This window comes from Tribolium castaneum, chromosome 3, assembly GCF_031307605.1.
Source record: "Tribolium castaneum strain GA2 chromosome 3, icTriCast1.1, whole genome shotgun sequence".
NCBI classification, from domain to species: domain Eukaryota; kingdom Metazoa; phylum Arthropoda; class Insecta; order Coleoptera; family Tenebrionidae; genus Tribolium; species Tribolium castaneum.
The window spans coordinates 17,378,359-17,392,918 of NC_087396.1; the positions used below are offsets into that span (position 1 = coordinate 17,378,359).

General features: G+C 38.0%; 5 protein-coding genes across 7 annotated transcripts; 4 read left to right on the forward strand and 1 right to left on the reverse strand.

Moving 5' to 3' along the window:
• Positions 1–193: 193 nt before the first annotated feature.
• On the forward strand, positions 194–4,850 carry LOC662884 (solute carrier family 9 member C1). Of its 2 annotated transcripts, XM_015981993.2 has the most exons (12): positions 194–511; positions 559–790; positions 837–1,139; positions 1,187–1,913; positions 1,961–2,146; positions 2,195–2,369; positions 2,415–2,773; positions 2,824–3,311; positions 3,356–3,604; positions 3,651–3,924; positions 3,969–4,506; positions 4,551–4,850. In XM_015981993.2, exons 1-12 carry the CDS (start codon positions 281–283, stop codon positions 4,716–4,718), a joined length of 3,930 nt encoding a protein of 1,309 aa, XP_015837479.1. In that variant the 5' UTR covers positions 194–280; the 3' UTR covers positions 4,719–4,850. The 2 variants fall into 2 exon arrangements, with proteins under 2 accessions (XP_015837479.1, XP_015837480.1); XM_015981994.2 differs by lacking the exon at positions 4,551–4,850 and having other exon boundaries at positions 3,974–4,211.
• A 235-nt stretch (positions 4,851–5,085) lies between these two features.
• Positions 5,086–10,663, forward strand: LOC661705 (phosphoenolpyruvate carboxykinase [GTP]). 2 transcript variants are annotated; one of them, XM_008201535.3, is made up of 5 exons: positions 5,086–5,343; positions 5,419–5,514; positions 8,487–8,750; positions 8,809–9,385; positions 9,438–10,663. In XM_008201535.3, the coding sequence occupies exons 2-5, from the start codon at positions 5,486–5,488 to the stop codon at positions 10,509–10,511; spliced, it is 1,944 nt and encodes a 647-aa protein (XP_008199757.1). In that variant the 5' UTR covers positions 5,086–5,343; positions 5,419–5,485; the 3' UTR covers positions 10,512–10,663. The 2 variants fall into 2 exon arrangements, with proteins under 2 accessions (XP_008199757.1, XP_975997.1); XM_970904.5 differs by lacking the exons at positions 5,086–5,343; positions 5,419–5,514 and adding an exon at positions 8,033–8,387.
• Positions 10,664–10,736: 73 nt separating this feature from the next.
• Positions 10,737–11,581, reverse strand: kappaB-Ras. Its single transcript, XM_968931.5, has 3 exons — positions 11,447–11,581; positions 11,129–11,395; positions 10,737–11,080 (listed from the first exon to the last, which is right to left on the reverse strand). Exons 1-3 carry the CDS (start codon positions 11,543–11,545, stop codon positions 10,838–10,840), a joined length of 609 nt encoding a protein of 202 aa, XP_974024.1. The 5' UTR covers positions 11,546–11,581; the 3' UTR covers positions 10,737–10,837.
• Positions 11,582–11,773: 192 nt separating this feature from the next.
• Positions 11,774–12,793, forward strand: Dpm1 (Dolichyl-phosphate mannosyltransferase subunit 1). Its single transcript, XM_968905.4, has 3 exons — positions 11,774–11,988; positions 12,036–12,246; positions 12,294–12,793. Exons 1-3 carry the CDS (start codon positions 11,774–11,776, stop codon positions 12,702–12,704), a joined length of 837 nt encoding a protein of 278 aa, XP_973998.2. The 3' UTR covers positions 12,705–12,793.
• Positions 12,794–12,872: 79 nt separating this feature from the next.
• Positions 12,873–13,643, forward strand: LOC662804 (V-type proton ATPase subunit G). The gene is made up of 3 exons (XM_968881.5): positions 12,873–13,044; positions 13,131–13,330; positions 13,381–13,643. Exons 1-3 carry the CDS (start codon positions 12,963–12,965, stop codon positions 13,447–13,449), a joined length of 351 nt encoding a protein of 116 aa, XP_973974.1. The 5' UTR covers positions 12,873–12,962; the 3' UTR covers positions 13,450–13,643.
• The last annotated feature ends 917 nt before the right edge of the window (positions 13,644–14,560 follow it).

Here is a 14,560-nt window from a genome sequence, read left to right on the forward strand (position 1 = left end):
ACTTTAATTACAATTATTGTAAGTGTTTTATTTTAGACTCTACGAAGGCAGCAGATCTCTCCTCTTGTTCTTCGAATGTTAGGAAAAATTAATTTTTATTTTTTTAAATACATACAAAGAAAAAGTCGTACATGAATATTAGAGTTCCTTTATTGGGAACTCTAATATAAGAACTCTAATGAATATAAGGTGAAATTAAATTTACCCCAACTAGCGTATTAAGATAACATTATAAAAATAATGTGGCCACAACTCACAAATTTCTAATTTCGAGTTGTTTATGCAACTGTCATCCCTTTTGACAAACTTCAAGATGAACAAGAGCACAATAATCGTGTTTCTGGCCTTGTGCATCTTGTACTCAGTTTTGATTGCAATTCATTTGAACAAAGGCGAAAGAAAAGGAGACATTCCACAGAATTTTCCCGATCCGCTGATTCACCGGTTTGCAGACATCATGTACCTGTTTGCAGTTCTGCTAATCGCTTATGGCGTTGACATTATCCTCACGGTACCAGAGGTCTTATGCAATGTGAGTTGATAAATGAATGTTTTCAGCTCTTAAAAATCCCAACCCCCAACGGAGTATTCACAATACTTCTCGCCTACATCTGGGGAATGCTTGCGTACTACTACACGTTTCCTTATTTGGGCTCTAATATCGTTCAAATCTCCACCCTCGAAATGTTTTATCTCTACTTGCCGATCCTCATCTTTCACCGGTCTTTCTGCCTTGACGTCCACATTTTCATAAAAACTCTGCCCCAAATCTTGATCATTGGCGTTCCTGGTACTGTTCATTTTCTACCCCAAACCCTTCAACTCTGTCTTTTCAGTGACAATACTAACGGGTTGTGTCTTCGGTTTGCTGCTTGTCATTATGATAGCACCTGAAACTGCAAGCATTGGAGCTATTTTTGTGGGACTATTGTGCATGCCTCTCAATCCCGCTACCATGGTCGATCTGTTGAAACAACAGTCAATGAGAACAAAACATATCAGCGTTCTATTAGAAGGCGAAGCGGTGGTTTGTCTCCTGGTGATTGATCTTACTCATCAGCTCGTAATAGCTGCATCGGATAAGCTAATGGTCCATTGGTACCAATTCGTAATGGTACTATTGCGGATTTTTGTTCTGGGTAAGTTGGTAAAATGCACCAAAATCTGAAGAATCACCACTTTTTAGGTATCTTAACTGGGTATTTAGCGGGAGTTTTGGGTCGGTGCTTGATTCGAAGAATGTACACCGATCGCATGAGTGTCATTCTTATGCTCTCGGCTTTACCCTTCTTTACCTATTCCGTGTCCCACGTATACTTTTCTGGGTGTGGATCTGTTTCGGTGATCACTTTAGGTATTATGATGGGTTTAGAAAGGACAGCTTTGACTAAAAATATTGATAGTTTTTTAACAAACTATTGGGAATTTGTCGCCTATGTCATGGACACAGTTATTATTGCAATAAGTGCAACCTATGCGGGCTGTTACGTTATACCACACATGAACTGGGAAGCTTTTGTGTTGATAATTGTCGCTTACGTCGTCAATTATGTCTTGCGTTTTGTTTCGTTTCTCCTATTTTCCCCCTTAATAAGTAGATTGGGGTATGGAATGGGATTGAAAGCCATGGTGGTGTGTGTTTGGGGCGGCATCAAAAGCCCTTTTAGTTATCTTGTAGTTTTTAATTTTGTCAAACGCCATATTTTTGAAACTCATGGAGAAAATCTATTCTTTTTCTACATATTCGGCCTCAGCATTGTCTCGATGCTCATCAATGGAACATTCTGTGAAACTATTTTAAAATTTTTGGGTTTCACTAACATCTCAATGGCGAGACAGGTCAACATGAACAATTGCATGAAACACATTTTTACGAAAAAAGGGCGGATTATTGCCATTCTAAAAATGGATAGGTAGGTTATTGTGGCACTCACTGAAAAGTGTCATCGAACGTTTCCAGATTATTAGCTGATACTAACTGGCATGTGGTCTACGAAGCCACAAATATGCAGCATCCATACCACCTCGGATTAGACAAAGAAGAAGAAGATCCATTTTTCTTGGGCTATAGGTTCACGATGTGTCCCGATTGTAACAAAGACCTGGTTCAAGAACCAACTCCGAAAGAATTAAAAGAAATGACCAAGTGAGTCCTCCTGTCGCCAAAACACAACTTATCACTGTTTTTCACTAGAGAGGCTAAAATGCGAATTCTCAAGGCAAAGAAAATGTCATTTTCGAGACAATTCGAGAATGGTATGATCACAAAACACGCAATTCGGGTGTTGAATCAGGCAGTCGAGCTTGCAATGGATTCGGAAGATGCCGTAATGGAAATCGATAGTATAGAAAAACGATTTGTCGAAGAGGTTCGAAATTTTAATTCAATGGTTATTTTCTTGATACGCTTTTAGAATTATTTCTATCGGTTCTTCCGAAGTCGACTTGAGTGCATGCAGAATAAGCGGACTCTACCACAACGGCCACCCATAACGTATTGGAGACGACTTTGTTACCACATTGTTATGAGTACGGTGCTCGATAAAGTAATGCTGTTGGTAATTCTGGTCCATGCGGGTTTTTTGATCACACTTTTCTATTTTCAATCGGGGCTATTTTCTGAAAAATCACGAGTTTACAACAAAAACGTATTTATTGCTTTTGTGGTTTTAAATTGCCTTTTCACGTTGATCTACATTTTGGAATTTGTAATAAAAATATTGGCGTTTTCCTGGATATACATCTGGGCTCATGGCGTTCGTAGTTATTTCAAGTGAGGTTTTTCCGACGTATTGAGTATTTGTGATTTGTTTTTCGTTCCAGGTCGGTTTGGAACATTATCGACTTCTTGGCGATAATTTTGAACTTTTTCAATATTGGTTTAGATGTACACATTCTTCTTTTAGAATTTGGGCATACAGAAGAAACCAGTATTTTTGGTCAAGTAATCGATGTTCTAATGATTCTGCGCTTCGTACGACTACTTCGAGTCTTCGAGATTTTCTACGAGAACTTTACGAATTGTTTGGCTCGAGGCGCTGATCGAAAAATGTCCTTCACTTATGAACTAGGCAAGAGCTTTGCCACCAGCGAAGGGGAAATTTTAGATATGTTACCCTACATCATCGATAATAAGAAGATCCGTGAGGAGATTAAAGCCAAAATAGAGAATGACAAAATTGTGATTACAAAACTGCTCGGTGTGGTCCAAAAAGAAAGACCATGGGTGGCAATCACAGTCAAGACAAAGCAAGCAATCAGAACGGTTCTCAGCAGCATGAACGATGCGATAAATCAGCTCAAAATTGCAGGTAATTGAATGCCGGAAACTTTACAATTTTACAGTAGTTTTAAGGGTGGGTGGATAATTACGAACGGGAAAAACTAGAGTTTGCAATGGCCGAGTTGTACAAGAAAGTCAATGCGATAAAAATGGTGCAACCAAGTCCACCTCAAGTGATTTTCAAGGAAGTATCGTGGATGCCGATTGAAACTGAAGTGATTGATTATCTTTTTGATAATGTTACTGTCAAAAAATTCGAGCCCGGCGAGACTGTTTTTGGAGAAGGAACTGTGGCGGACGGAATCTACATTGTTGTGACAGGTTTTTTATTGGTTTTTACAACCCACAATTAGTTTATCGATTTTAGGACTCCTTATGATCCGTTACGTACCACAAGTAAACGTTTTGAGCAATTTGCGTTCTTTTGGCATCCTACCGATTGTGGATTACCTTCCAGGAACAAAATACGAAGAACCATCTATTGACTACATAGTTTCAGGAAACTGTGTAGGAGAGCTGAGTACTCTGACCGAAAGGGCGTACAACTGCACAATCACGGCAGAGTCTCATAGTCAAGTTTATGTTTTAACAAAGTCAATAATCAAACAAGCGATGCAACTGAGCCCAGACCCCGTCAAAGGGTAACCATTCAACTGATCCAATGCCCAAAATCAATCATTTTTAGGCTAGAATGTCGAATTTGGAAAGAAATCAGCGTCCGAATTGCATTCCCTCTCCTCCTGTCAGTCCCAGCGTACCAAGCCTTCTCCCAGGAACAAATTAAATACGCCTTTGAGCGCGCCTTCGTCCCCAATTTGTCAAATTTCAAGATTTTTGCCGTCACCGATATCATCCAAGACATTATTCTCATCGACGGAGTTGCTGCTGATTTTAACACTAGGGAAAGATTCGTTGCTCCTTGTTGTATTCCGCGAACCGTTCAAAAACTTATTTTACCCAGCAGCAGTTTGATGAACCTGCCAATCGAAACGAAATTTTTAGTTATCCCTGAGAAAGACGTAAACGAATATGATGTGATGGTCCTGGCTGAAGAAACTGGCGAAATGGTAGATACAGGGTCATCCCAAAAATGTCTTCTACACGCGGCAAGGCAACGAATGAGAAATAGACGAAAACTGAAGGGGAGGATATCGTCTCAAAGAAAAATACGTCTTGACGATGTTTCGTCTGCTGGCACAGATACCACAAGCCAAGTCGATAAGGTAACTAGTGGAAATATAAAAACAGAGTCCTAATCCTGTTATAGGAATCGGGAGATTTAGTTTATAAGAGTACTAGCAACTACGGTGGGTCCAGCATGGTACTTATGAGACCATTAGGAGGTGACGACGAGGACGAAGATGAAGACACGCAAGAGTTTTTCAACACTCAAGCAGGGCGAAAACGTAGACAAACTCTGAGTTATTTCGAGTAGTTTTTAAACGAAATTAACATTTAATCACTAATATAGATATGCAATATATGTAAACAAAAAATGTTTAATTTTTATCACTTCAACAAAATATGTAGAATTAAATAAATTCTAAAACCAATCCTATTCTAATAACAATAATTAATACTTTTCTTCAGGTTTTTTAACATGACCTACATTACTTTCCACTCTCCCGTATGCAGATTATAAAACTGTTAAGTTTACATAACAACATAACAACTCTAATGTTTAACTTCCCGTCAAAGTATCTGCGTAGAAGGGCCAGTTACGCTTGATATTTTGCAACCCATCAAAGTCCACAAAATCCAGTTCTCTAAAGATGATTGCGTGTTTGGGGCGTTCCTCGCGTCGACGTCTCCCGATCTTTTTTCCCCTTAATCGCTTGAATCCGAAAAAAAACATAAATACGTCCTCAGGTCATGTCAAGTTTACAATAATCAGAATGGTATAAACGATAAACCTCGATTGCACGCAGTGAAACGCCAATTTGTATCATTGTTGTCGAGAAGACCCTAGCCAGATAATTATTTTTCTCCGATCGGCGACAGTGAAAGGTTTCTCAACCGGCAACCCGAACGGAAAATAGTGCAATTCCTTCAGAAACAATGTAAGTTTATCTTATCGCTTCGAATAATTATAATTAGGCACATGGTATTGAACTCTGCGATAACTTATTGCACAGACAAAGAACAAAGATTCCAAGTGCCTTTTCGGTAGACCCTCGAGCCACCCGACCGCTTTTTGCAGCCATGACTGGAATCTCGAGACTCCTTCGAAGGTAAGCAATTTGAGAAACTTGTAAGGGAGAGTGGGGAAAATTGGAGAGTCGTGCAAGCCGGAACGAGGTGCTTGATAAATCACATTTCTAAAATTATACTCCGCTGATAAGAATTGGTAATCTCTGCTGTTTACTCCAGTTACCAGATCATATGATTCCGACGCAACCAAACAATTTTGGGGAGATTTCCTACGGTTGTAGTAATCTCATTGAGGATTGTTTTTTACAGACTAGGGAAATTTTCCGTCCATTTATTATTAATTGAATTGTTATACATACGCTGGCACTAATTGCAACTATTTTAGGTTGATAAGATTAATCAAGGTAGATATATTGAAATTATCGGTGTATTTAGATATTAATGGTTTAGTTTTAATTAATGAAAGCATGAAGAACATGGATGGACATTGTTTCCATTATAACTAACCTTGGCATTATTAGAAAGATCAGGCGATAAAAAGTTACTAACACCTGTCAGTCTCTTTGTTTTCATACGATCACACGAATATAAAATAAATATTTGCCATTTCTGTTACTGATAAAAGCAATGCTGGAATCCGGATTTTAATTAAAAAAAGTGGTCAGTTAAAACGCAGTTAATCGATAAACTCTCTGACTTTTCTTGGAATGCAATTTTCGAAAGGACACAACAGGATTTCGATTATTTGATTAATTATGACATTTTCTGTTAAACCTTAAAATAAAATGCTTACAAATGAAATTGTAGGTATATTATTTACTTTATAAAACAATAGAATATGACGTGGCTGTGTAATAATTGGAAAAATACGCTGAACTCTTCTAAAGTGTCGTATTTTGTATCTTTGATCATGTAATAAATACAAATATAACTTGTATTTTAATCTCAATTTTTAAAGTACCTACTCGTATCATACTACTTAGAAAAAAAACATACTTCACCTTTGATACTTTACTCCTAATATGAATACGTATTAATTATAAATGATAATAAGAAGACAATTTAGAAAAATGCTCGACCTTTATATACACTTTGTTTCTTTGATCTAATAAAAACTCAATCACAAATATTAGACAACAGGTACAGAAGTCAGAAAATTTAATGAAAGTTGGGAATGACAAAAATCAAAGTATAGAGGGAAAGTATACTTAATGGAATTTTTTTCGCTCTTTTCAGTTGCTTTCTCTTATTTTTTTCGAAAGATTACGGTTATTAAGAATACGGTAATTAAATTTCTTCGAAACACTATTGAACCCTATTATACCCTGTGATATTAGCACAGATAATAGGGGCTTCTTTTAAAGCAACTAAGCTGCTGACACATAATATCAGTATTCAACTCAGTATAAAAATGACAAATTGTCAAAAAATACTATTAATTCTTTACTTATTTGGTTCGAATAATGGTTAAAACATCCAGGGTTTAAGGTTTATTTTTTGTTTAATAATATCAATCTCTTACATTAAGCCTGTCAGGAAAATCATTACGTCATTATTATCTATGAAATAATTTACAAAATGTAATTCATGAAGTAATAAAAAATGATAATAGGTGAATGATAACCCTAAATTAAAACACATTCTGGTTCTAATTCATCATATATACCAGTTTAATAAAAAATCATATTTGGTAATTACATACTGAAGATAAACAACTAGAAAACAAAATTTCACAACGTTTCTGGTAGGCCCCAAAAAAAGAAGATAAAACAGTGCTTATGCAAAAGCCAGTTATGAAACTTCTGATTAGACATAAAAAATCGAAATTTTGGCTCAGATAAACAAACAATATTTATTAGCAAAACACTATCACTCTACAAATATGTCAAACGTTTTAATTTAAATTTTCTACGTTCAATTACACCTTCACTACGATAAATCACGAATCTATTATTCACGTCCAGTATATTTCTGACGCATAATTGCCCAATACTTTTGCAATGATTCCTCTTTTGCCCAACATCTCACATGGTAACTGCTTCGATAAAGCGAAAAACAACACAAATTTAATCTAAATCAAAAACTCATTGTCTTGTTATTTGTCCAAATAACAGTCAATAAAAATTCATTAGCGGTAATTATCCTCTAGTCAAGGTTCCTTAAAAAACAACTTTTGCCAAATGGCACGTGCGGGATTACGTCACGTGACGTCATTATTTGGCACAAATTTGAATAACCGATCCGTTAGCAACTAGTTAATAACAGGTTCAGTTGCATCAGCTCTACACACCCGCAAATTCGACCAATCACAAGATGGTTTAAAGTCGAGCCTTTGGCCTCGAGATTACGGGTGCCAAAGATCAAATCACTAAACCCAGACTCGATCGAGATTAAACTACTTCCGATGAGTAATGAGTACAAAGTGACCAAAGGCTACTTCCAAATTTAGCCCTATAAATTTCGGCCTGGTGGTGCAAATCCTTTTTCGCAAATTTTTTGTTGGCTTACTGTTATCATTTTAATTATTGGCGTAATTTTTAGTGATTTGTCAAGTTTCGAAACAAAACAATGATCGTAATAATTCTTTTATCACGAGATAAAGGATTTTGCCAAAATACTTTGAACTCCCCCTCCATTGTGACATAGGAGGGAGTTCCCAATTCAGTAATATAAGGCAGGACTGGCACTTTTCCAGCAATATTCCAAACACAGTTCTTTGTGAGTGAATATAAATAATTACCCCGGTTTTTCTTCCGAAACCTTCAATTCTGGCTAACCAGCGGTGCAAACTAATCGCGAAATATCACAGAACAAATTGTTTTGTGTCCAATACCGACAAGTTCTACTTGAAATTCATTTTCGGGTACTATTCTATGTACCACAAGAGTTACACTTAAAGAGTGAAGTTTTCCAAAGTCAAAATGCCTGAATTCATCGAGAAAAAATCTAACGGGTGAGTTTTTTACTGGTCCGACGACATTTATCTGTCTCAATGTCAGCGGTCCTGGTTCCTCATCTGCAAGAATGCGGAAATGATTGAATTTTTTAACAGATTTTCCACCGAAGTTGGACGCTTTGCCAAACAAGCAAGTCATCCCAATGTTGGACTTTTCAACCACGTGAAAGGCATCAGCGTGGTGAGCGGAGATTTTAAGAATTTGTCGCCGAAAGTGCGAGCCTACGTTGAAGAAAACATTGACTTGTGTCAGCCCGAGAAGATACACATTTGCGATGGGACGGAAAATGAAAACAACCATCTACTCAACCTGATGCAACAGCAAGGCACTATTGTGCCTTTGCCCAAATACCAGAACTGGTAATTTGATCCTTGAACCGTCTACGATTTTTGTTATTGTATTTTTTTTTTCAAACAGCTGGTTGGCTCGAACCAATCCCGCCGATACTGCCCGTGTCGAATCCAAAACATTCATCTGTACGGAAAAACGGGCCGAGACAATCCCCACAACCAAAGAAGGGATTAAAGGAACTTTGGGCAATTGGATGAGCCCAAGGGACATGGATGCGGCTGTTAAGGAGCGTTTCACGGGTTGCATGAAGGGCAGGACCATGTATGTGGTGCCCTTCTCGATGGGCCCCGTGAGCTCGCCCTTGTCCAAAATCGGGATTCAATTAACCGATTCTGCATACGTCGTGGTATCCATGAGGGTGATGACCCGGATGGGTCAAGCCGTTTTGGACAAACTCGCCGATGGTAGTGACTTCGTCCGTTGCCTCCATTCGGTGGGAACCCCAGCTAATGGTTTCATCGAAATGAAGAGTTGGCCTTGTGACCCAGAACGTACCATCATCCTCCACAAACCACAAAACAATGAAATCGTCTCCTACGGCAGCGGCTACGGCGGGAACTCCCTCCTGGGCAAAAAATGTTTTGCCCTTAGAATCGGCTCAACCATCGCCAAACGCGAAGGATGGCTAGCCGAACACATGCTGGTAAGTTTCTATTTCAACACTCACGGGCGAGTCTATAACTTCCCATTGGTAGATTCTGGGCATTACCAATCCCGAGGGCAAAAAGCGTTACATCGCAGCTGCTTTCCCTTCCGCCTGTGGCAAGACCAACCTCGCCATGATGACCCCCACCCTCCCAGGATACAAAATCGAGTGCGTTGGCGACGACATCGCCTGGATGCGCTTCGACAAAGACGGCCAACTCCGGGCAATCAACCCCGAAAACGGCTTCTTCGGAGTCGCCCCCGGAACCTCCAACTCCAGCAACCCCATCGCCATGAAAACAATTTTCCAAAACACAATCTTCACCAACGTTGCTTCCACCAGCGACGGGGGCGTCTTCTGGGAGGGAATGGAGGACGAAATCGACCCCAATGTTAGAATCACCGACTGGCGCGGCAAACCCTGGACCAAAGGCGAAAGCAAGACCCCCGCAGCTCACCCCAATTCCCGCTTCTGCACTCCCGCCAAGCAGTGCCCCATCATCGACCCCAACTGGGAGGCCCCCGAAGGAGTCCCAATCTCAGCGATCTTATTCGGAGGGCGACGCCCCGCGGGAGTGCCCCTCGTGTACCAGGCCCGGGACTGGAAACACGGCGTCCTGATCGGCGCTGCCATGAGGAGCGAAGCCACCGCGGCCGCGGAGCACAAAGGCAAGGTCATAATGCACGACCCCTTCGCCATGAGGCCTTTCTTCGGGTACAACTTCGGACACTACTTGGAACACTGGTTGAGCATGGAGCAACGCTCGGCTAACCTCCCGAAAATCTTCCACGTGAACTGGTTTAGGAAAGGGAGTGACGGGAAATTCCTATGGCCCGGATTCGGAGAGAACTCCAGGGTCTTGGATTGGATTTTGAGGAGGTTGGATAATGAAGACTGCGCGAAGGAAACCCCGATCGGGTATTTGCCCAAACCCAGTGCAATTAATATGCAAGGGTTGAAAGACAAGGTTAATGAAGAGGAGTTGTTCAGTCTCCCCAAGGACTTCTGGATGGAAGAAGTATACGCCATTGAGAAGTATTTCAACGAACAGGTCGGCTCGGATCTACCGGAAACTATCGAACAAGAACTTAAACAACTAAAAAAGAGAGTCAATGACATGTAGATTTATTCACAAATCTCACTTCAAACATTTATTGCAATTGATAAATGTAACTACTTTTTAGGCTTAGTTTTGTATCAAAGTATTTTATAAGAGATTAATTTTTTATACAAGTTTTATCAAAGGTATTCTAAATAAATACTTTCAATTTACAAGTTCTTTACTTTGTTATTTAACTTAAAATTATGCTTAGTCATTTCAGAAGAAACCGGAAAATTATCACACATGTTTTTTAAAAAATCTTTATTATAAACAGATTCATGATTTACATAAATCAATAAATAAAATAAATAAATGCTTCAGGATTTAGTCTTGAGTATTTGAAAAAATTAACTTTGATCCTTGACCTTTCTACCCATAGATAAAGGCGTAAACGTACTTTTACTAGGTGGAGGATTCAATTTACTCGTGATATGAACAAAAGGCTCATATAACGTAATTCTGTGCATTGCAGATGCCGTAAAATGCCTCAATTTCTCTCTATTGCACCAGGCCGTGGCTTTACTCAACGTAGAGTCAAATTCCGTATTTTCAGTCTCTTTAAATTTATTTCCTATCACAATTATAGTAACCTATAATATCAATAAATAAATAAGAGTCATTTTTTTAGTTGGACACACCTCTTTTTTATCTTTATTCTTATCAATGTCCTTCTTGAGTGACACTAACATATCAAGTGATTCTGATTTCTCGGTATCATAAACTAAAATATAACCGTCAGCAATCGCCAAATAGTGTCTGGGGAGCTGCTGGTTGGTGGTTCCACTAGCTGTGGCCGTTTGGAGCGGTTCAAGGCCCGCAGTGTCATAAAAACGAACTTTTTCTCTTGTGCCTTTATCCGACTCAATATTAGCGACGTAAATGTCTTCAATAGTAGAATGTAACTCCTAGAAACCCCTCATTTAGTAAATCTTCAGCATTAGGACTGTGATACATACACTCTTCGAGGTTATATTACCGTAAATGACTTGCTCCAAAACTGCGGTTTTACCGACCCCTTTCATGCCGCATATCACTACTTTTGATGTTTTACCCATTTTGGGGCTGCCTGGAGTATTGTTTATTTCAAAACGTCAAATTTGACACCTGTCGTTGTCACAGGTGACATTGACAAACAAATACCAACGTATCAAAAAATTATTAATCATAAAATTCGCAAAAACCAAATGTTTGGATTTATTATCGATTATTTTGATACTTGATCAGTTCATTGTGCGCAATTAGTGATTGTAAATTGCTTAGCTAACTCGATTACGTGTCAATAAATGCGCAACTATTTTTTCGGTTTGTTGGCTATCCTGCTTTTCGCTGTTCTAATTCCTAACCTCAAACGTGACGAGAACAAATTTGAAAATTCCGGCAAAATGGGCAAAGAAAGTAAAAGTAGTGAAGACAAGTACTCGATTTTACTACCAACATACAACGAAGTGGAAAACTTGCCGATTATCGTATGGCTGATTGTAAAATACATGGAAAAGAGGTGGGGCTTTTATTGCTTCTCTTCCCATTTTTAAAGCCACGTTTTAGTGGATATAATTACGAAGTAATCATAATCGACGATGGAAGCCCCGACGGGACGCAAGATGCCGCCAAACAGCTCCAAAAAATTTACGGCGAAAATAAAATCTTGCTAAAACCAAGAGAGAAAAAGCTGGGACTGGGGACTGCTTACATCCACGGAATGAAACACGCCAGTGGCAATTTTATTCTTATTATGGATGCGGATTTGAGCCATCATGTAACATGCATATTTTTCGTAAATATTACCTAATAGAAAAATTTTAGCCTAAGTTTATCCCACAATTTATTGAAAAACAAAAATCAAAGGATTATGATGTAGTCTCGGGGACGCGTTATGTGGGCTCTGGTGGTGTTTATGGTTGGGATTTTAGAAGAAAATTGATTTCAAGAGGAGCCAATTTTCTAACACAACTTTTACTAAGACCTGGGGCCTCAGACTTGACTGGTTCTTTCAGATTGTACAAAAAAGATGTTTTAGAGAAGTTAATCAAAAGTTGTGTTTCAAAAGGTTACGTTTTCCAGATGGAAATGATTGTGAGGGCGCGCCAATTTAATTATACCGTCGGGGAAGTCCCTATTACTTTCGTTGATAGGGTTTATGGGGAGTCTAAGCTTGGGGGCTCAGAGATATTTCAATTTGCTAAAGCTTTGCTCTATTTGTTTGCCACCACATAATTTTATATTCTGCATTCCAATAATTATTTGAAATAATAAATGAAACATTTATGTATGTTATTTTTTAATAAAAGTGCTTCTATGAAATATTTAAATTGTTTTTTATTAATATTGAATTGAAAAACATGTGACCGTGACACAATTGCCACTAGCGCCACCCTATCAATCCGTGTCGACTTCCCCAACTAGCGATCATATGACATTTGCCTCAATTCAGGTGTACTCGTACTCCGATTTCGTGGTGAATTTTGAGTGAGAATGGCAAGTCAAACCCAAGGAATCCAGCAACTCTTAGCTGCGGAGAAGAGAGCGGCTGAAAAAGTGTCAGAAGCCCGCAAACGTGAGTGTTTTTTGCGAAAAAAGCCCAAACATGAATCGCAGTGGGCGTTCATGTTTGACAGTCACGAGTTCTCAATTGTTTTACAGGTAAGGCCCGAAGGCTCAAACAGGCCAAAGAGGAGGCCCAAGATGAGATTGAAAAATACCGCAAGGAACGCGAACGCCAATTCCGCGATTTTGAGGCGAAACACATGGGCTCTAAAGAAGGGGTTGCTGCCAAAATTGAGGCGGACACCAAACAACGAATTGAGGAGATGAACAAAGCTATTTCCAGCCAAAAGGGCCCCGTAAGTTGCATTGAACTGTTAATTTTTTTACCGACTTCTCTGTATTACAGGTAATTGAAGAAATTCTGGCCTTGGTGTATGATATTAAGCCAGAGATTCACAGAAATTATCGTGCTTAAGTTCAACAGTACAAGTAAATGTTACTTAGAGAAATGTATAATATCGCAGTGTACTTCTTTAGTTCATTCCATTGTGTTGCACTTAATTGATTATAGGAATGTCTTTTTAAAAATATATATTGTGAAATATACCTTTGTTGTACAGTATTTGTTTTGTAACTGTTACTTATTGAATAAAATGTTTAGGGGTTTGAGACGTTTATATTAATGAAATCGTCTCTAAGACAATAAAAATCAACAGCATGCACAAAAAATTTTCATTGTTTCTTCAGTATGAACAAAATTATTTTTGTGGAATTTACTTTAAAAGATATGACAAGTAGGCAACCTCCAACTCAAGGATTGAGTTAGTCATGTTGCATACGTTAAGGGTTTTTTAATGAAATATGATTATATCAAAATGTTTTCCTTTTTTTTGCCTGCTTACTAAATCAAGTTGTAAATAAAATAATAATTATAAATATTTGGTTAAATTTGCTGCGTATAATCCACATTATTTTTATCTTTTTTTTTAATTTTATTAATTTATTAAATTTAATTATTTACTTATATTATTTAGATGTTTTAATAAATTTTTAAGGACATTGTGGTATTAATTGCTTAATACTATATTATTTAAAAATAAATCCATTTGGCAATTTTTTATTTTTAACCTTTTTACGAACCCTTAAATTGAACTATACCATTTAACAAAACTTTGCAATAAATTTTCTAATTTTGATCTTTATTTACGCTATAGTTTACATTATTTACTCATAAAATTTTACGCGTCATTGTCTACAGTTTATTGTACCTACCTGACAAGAAGTCAACGGTTCTCTATGCGTGTGTCTCGAAACTACTCATTTTAGTCTATTATTTAATTAATAACTATATTATTAATAGGTAATTCATCAAAGATAACGGTGATGCGATCACTACGAGTAAAACTTCTATTATGTCTATGCTATGCATCAATATAATGTTTACCAAACTACTGACCAAACTTTCCTCGATTCCTCGAAACTTTTCCAACTAGACCTTTTATCTATTAGTCTTATTTTATTACGTATTCTTTTTACTTTTTAAAATTAACATACTTCAAACATTAAAACATAGGTAGCTTTACGTA

Bases quoted from the DNA above. Each gene is read 5' to 3' on its own strand.
- LOC662884 (XM_015981993.2), top strand. From the start codon at position 281: ATGCAACTGTCATCCCTTTTGACAAACTTCAAGATGAACAAGAGCACA. The intron at 2,147-2,194 runs GTGAGTCCTCCT...GTTTTTCACTAG, and splicing joins GAATTAAAAGAAATGACCAA to AGAGGCTAAAATGCGAATTC. The intron at 2,774-2,823 runs GTGAGGTTTTTC...TTTTCGTTCCAG, and splicing joins GGCGTTCGTAGTTATTTCAA to GTCGGTTTGGAACATTATCG.
- LOC661705 (XM_970904.5), top strand. From the start codon at position 8,356: ATGCCTGAATTCATCGAGAAAAAATCTAACGG. The intron at 8,751-8,808 runs GTAATTTGATCC...TTTTTCAAACAG, and splicing joins TTGCCCAAATACCAGAACTG to CTGGTTGGCTCGAACCAATC. The intron at 9,386-9,437 runs GTAAGTTTCTAT...TCCCATTGGTAG, and splicing joins GGCTAGCCGAACACATGCTG to ATTCTGGGCATTACCAATCC.
- kappaB-Ras (XM_968931.5), bottom strand. From the start codon at position 11,545: ATGGGTAAAACATCAAAAGTAGTGATATGCGGCATGAAAGGGGTCGGT. The intron at 11,396-11,446 runs GTATGTATCACA...AGGGGTTTCTAG, and splicing joins GTAATATAACCTCGAAGAGT to GAGTTACATTCTACTATTGA. The intron at 11,081-11,128 runs GTGTGTCCAACT...TTGATATTATAG, and splicing joins AGAATAAAGATAAAAAAGAG to GTTACTATAATTGTGATAGG.
- Dpm1 (XM_968905.4), top strand. From the start codon at position 11,774: ATGCGCAACTATTTTTTCGGTTTGTTGGCTATCCTGCTTTTCGCTGTT. The intron at 11,989-12,035 runs GTGGGGCTTTTA...GCCACGTTTTAG, and splicing joins GTAAAATACATGGAAAAGAG to TGGATATAATTACGAAGTAA. The intron at 12,247-12,293 runs GTAACATGCATA...GAAAAATTTTAG, and splicing joins ATGCGGATTTGAGCCATCAT to CCTAAGTTTATCCCACAATT.
- LOC662804 (XM_968881.5), top strand. From the start codon at position 12,963: ATGGCAAGTCAAACCCAAGGAATCCAGCAACTCTTAGCTGCGGAGAAG. The intron at 13,045-13,130 runs GTGAGTGTTTTT...ATTGTTTTACAG, and splicing joins AGTGTCAGAAGCCCGCAAAC to GTAAGGCCCGAAGGCTCAAA. The intron at 13,331-13,380 runs GTAAGTTGCATT...TCTGTATTACAG, and splicing joins TTTCCAGCCAAAAGGGCCCC to GTAATTGAAGAAATTCTGGC.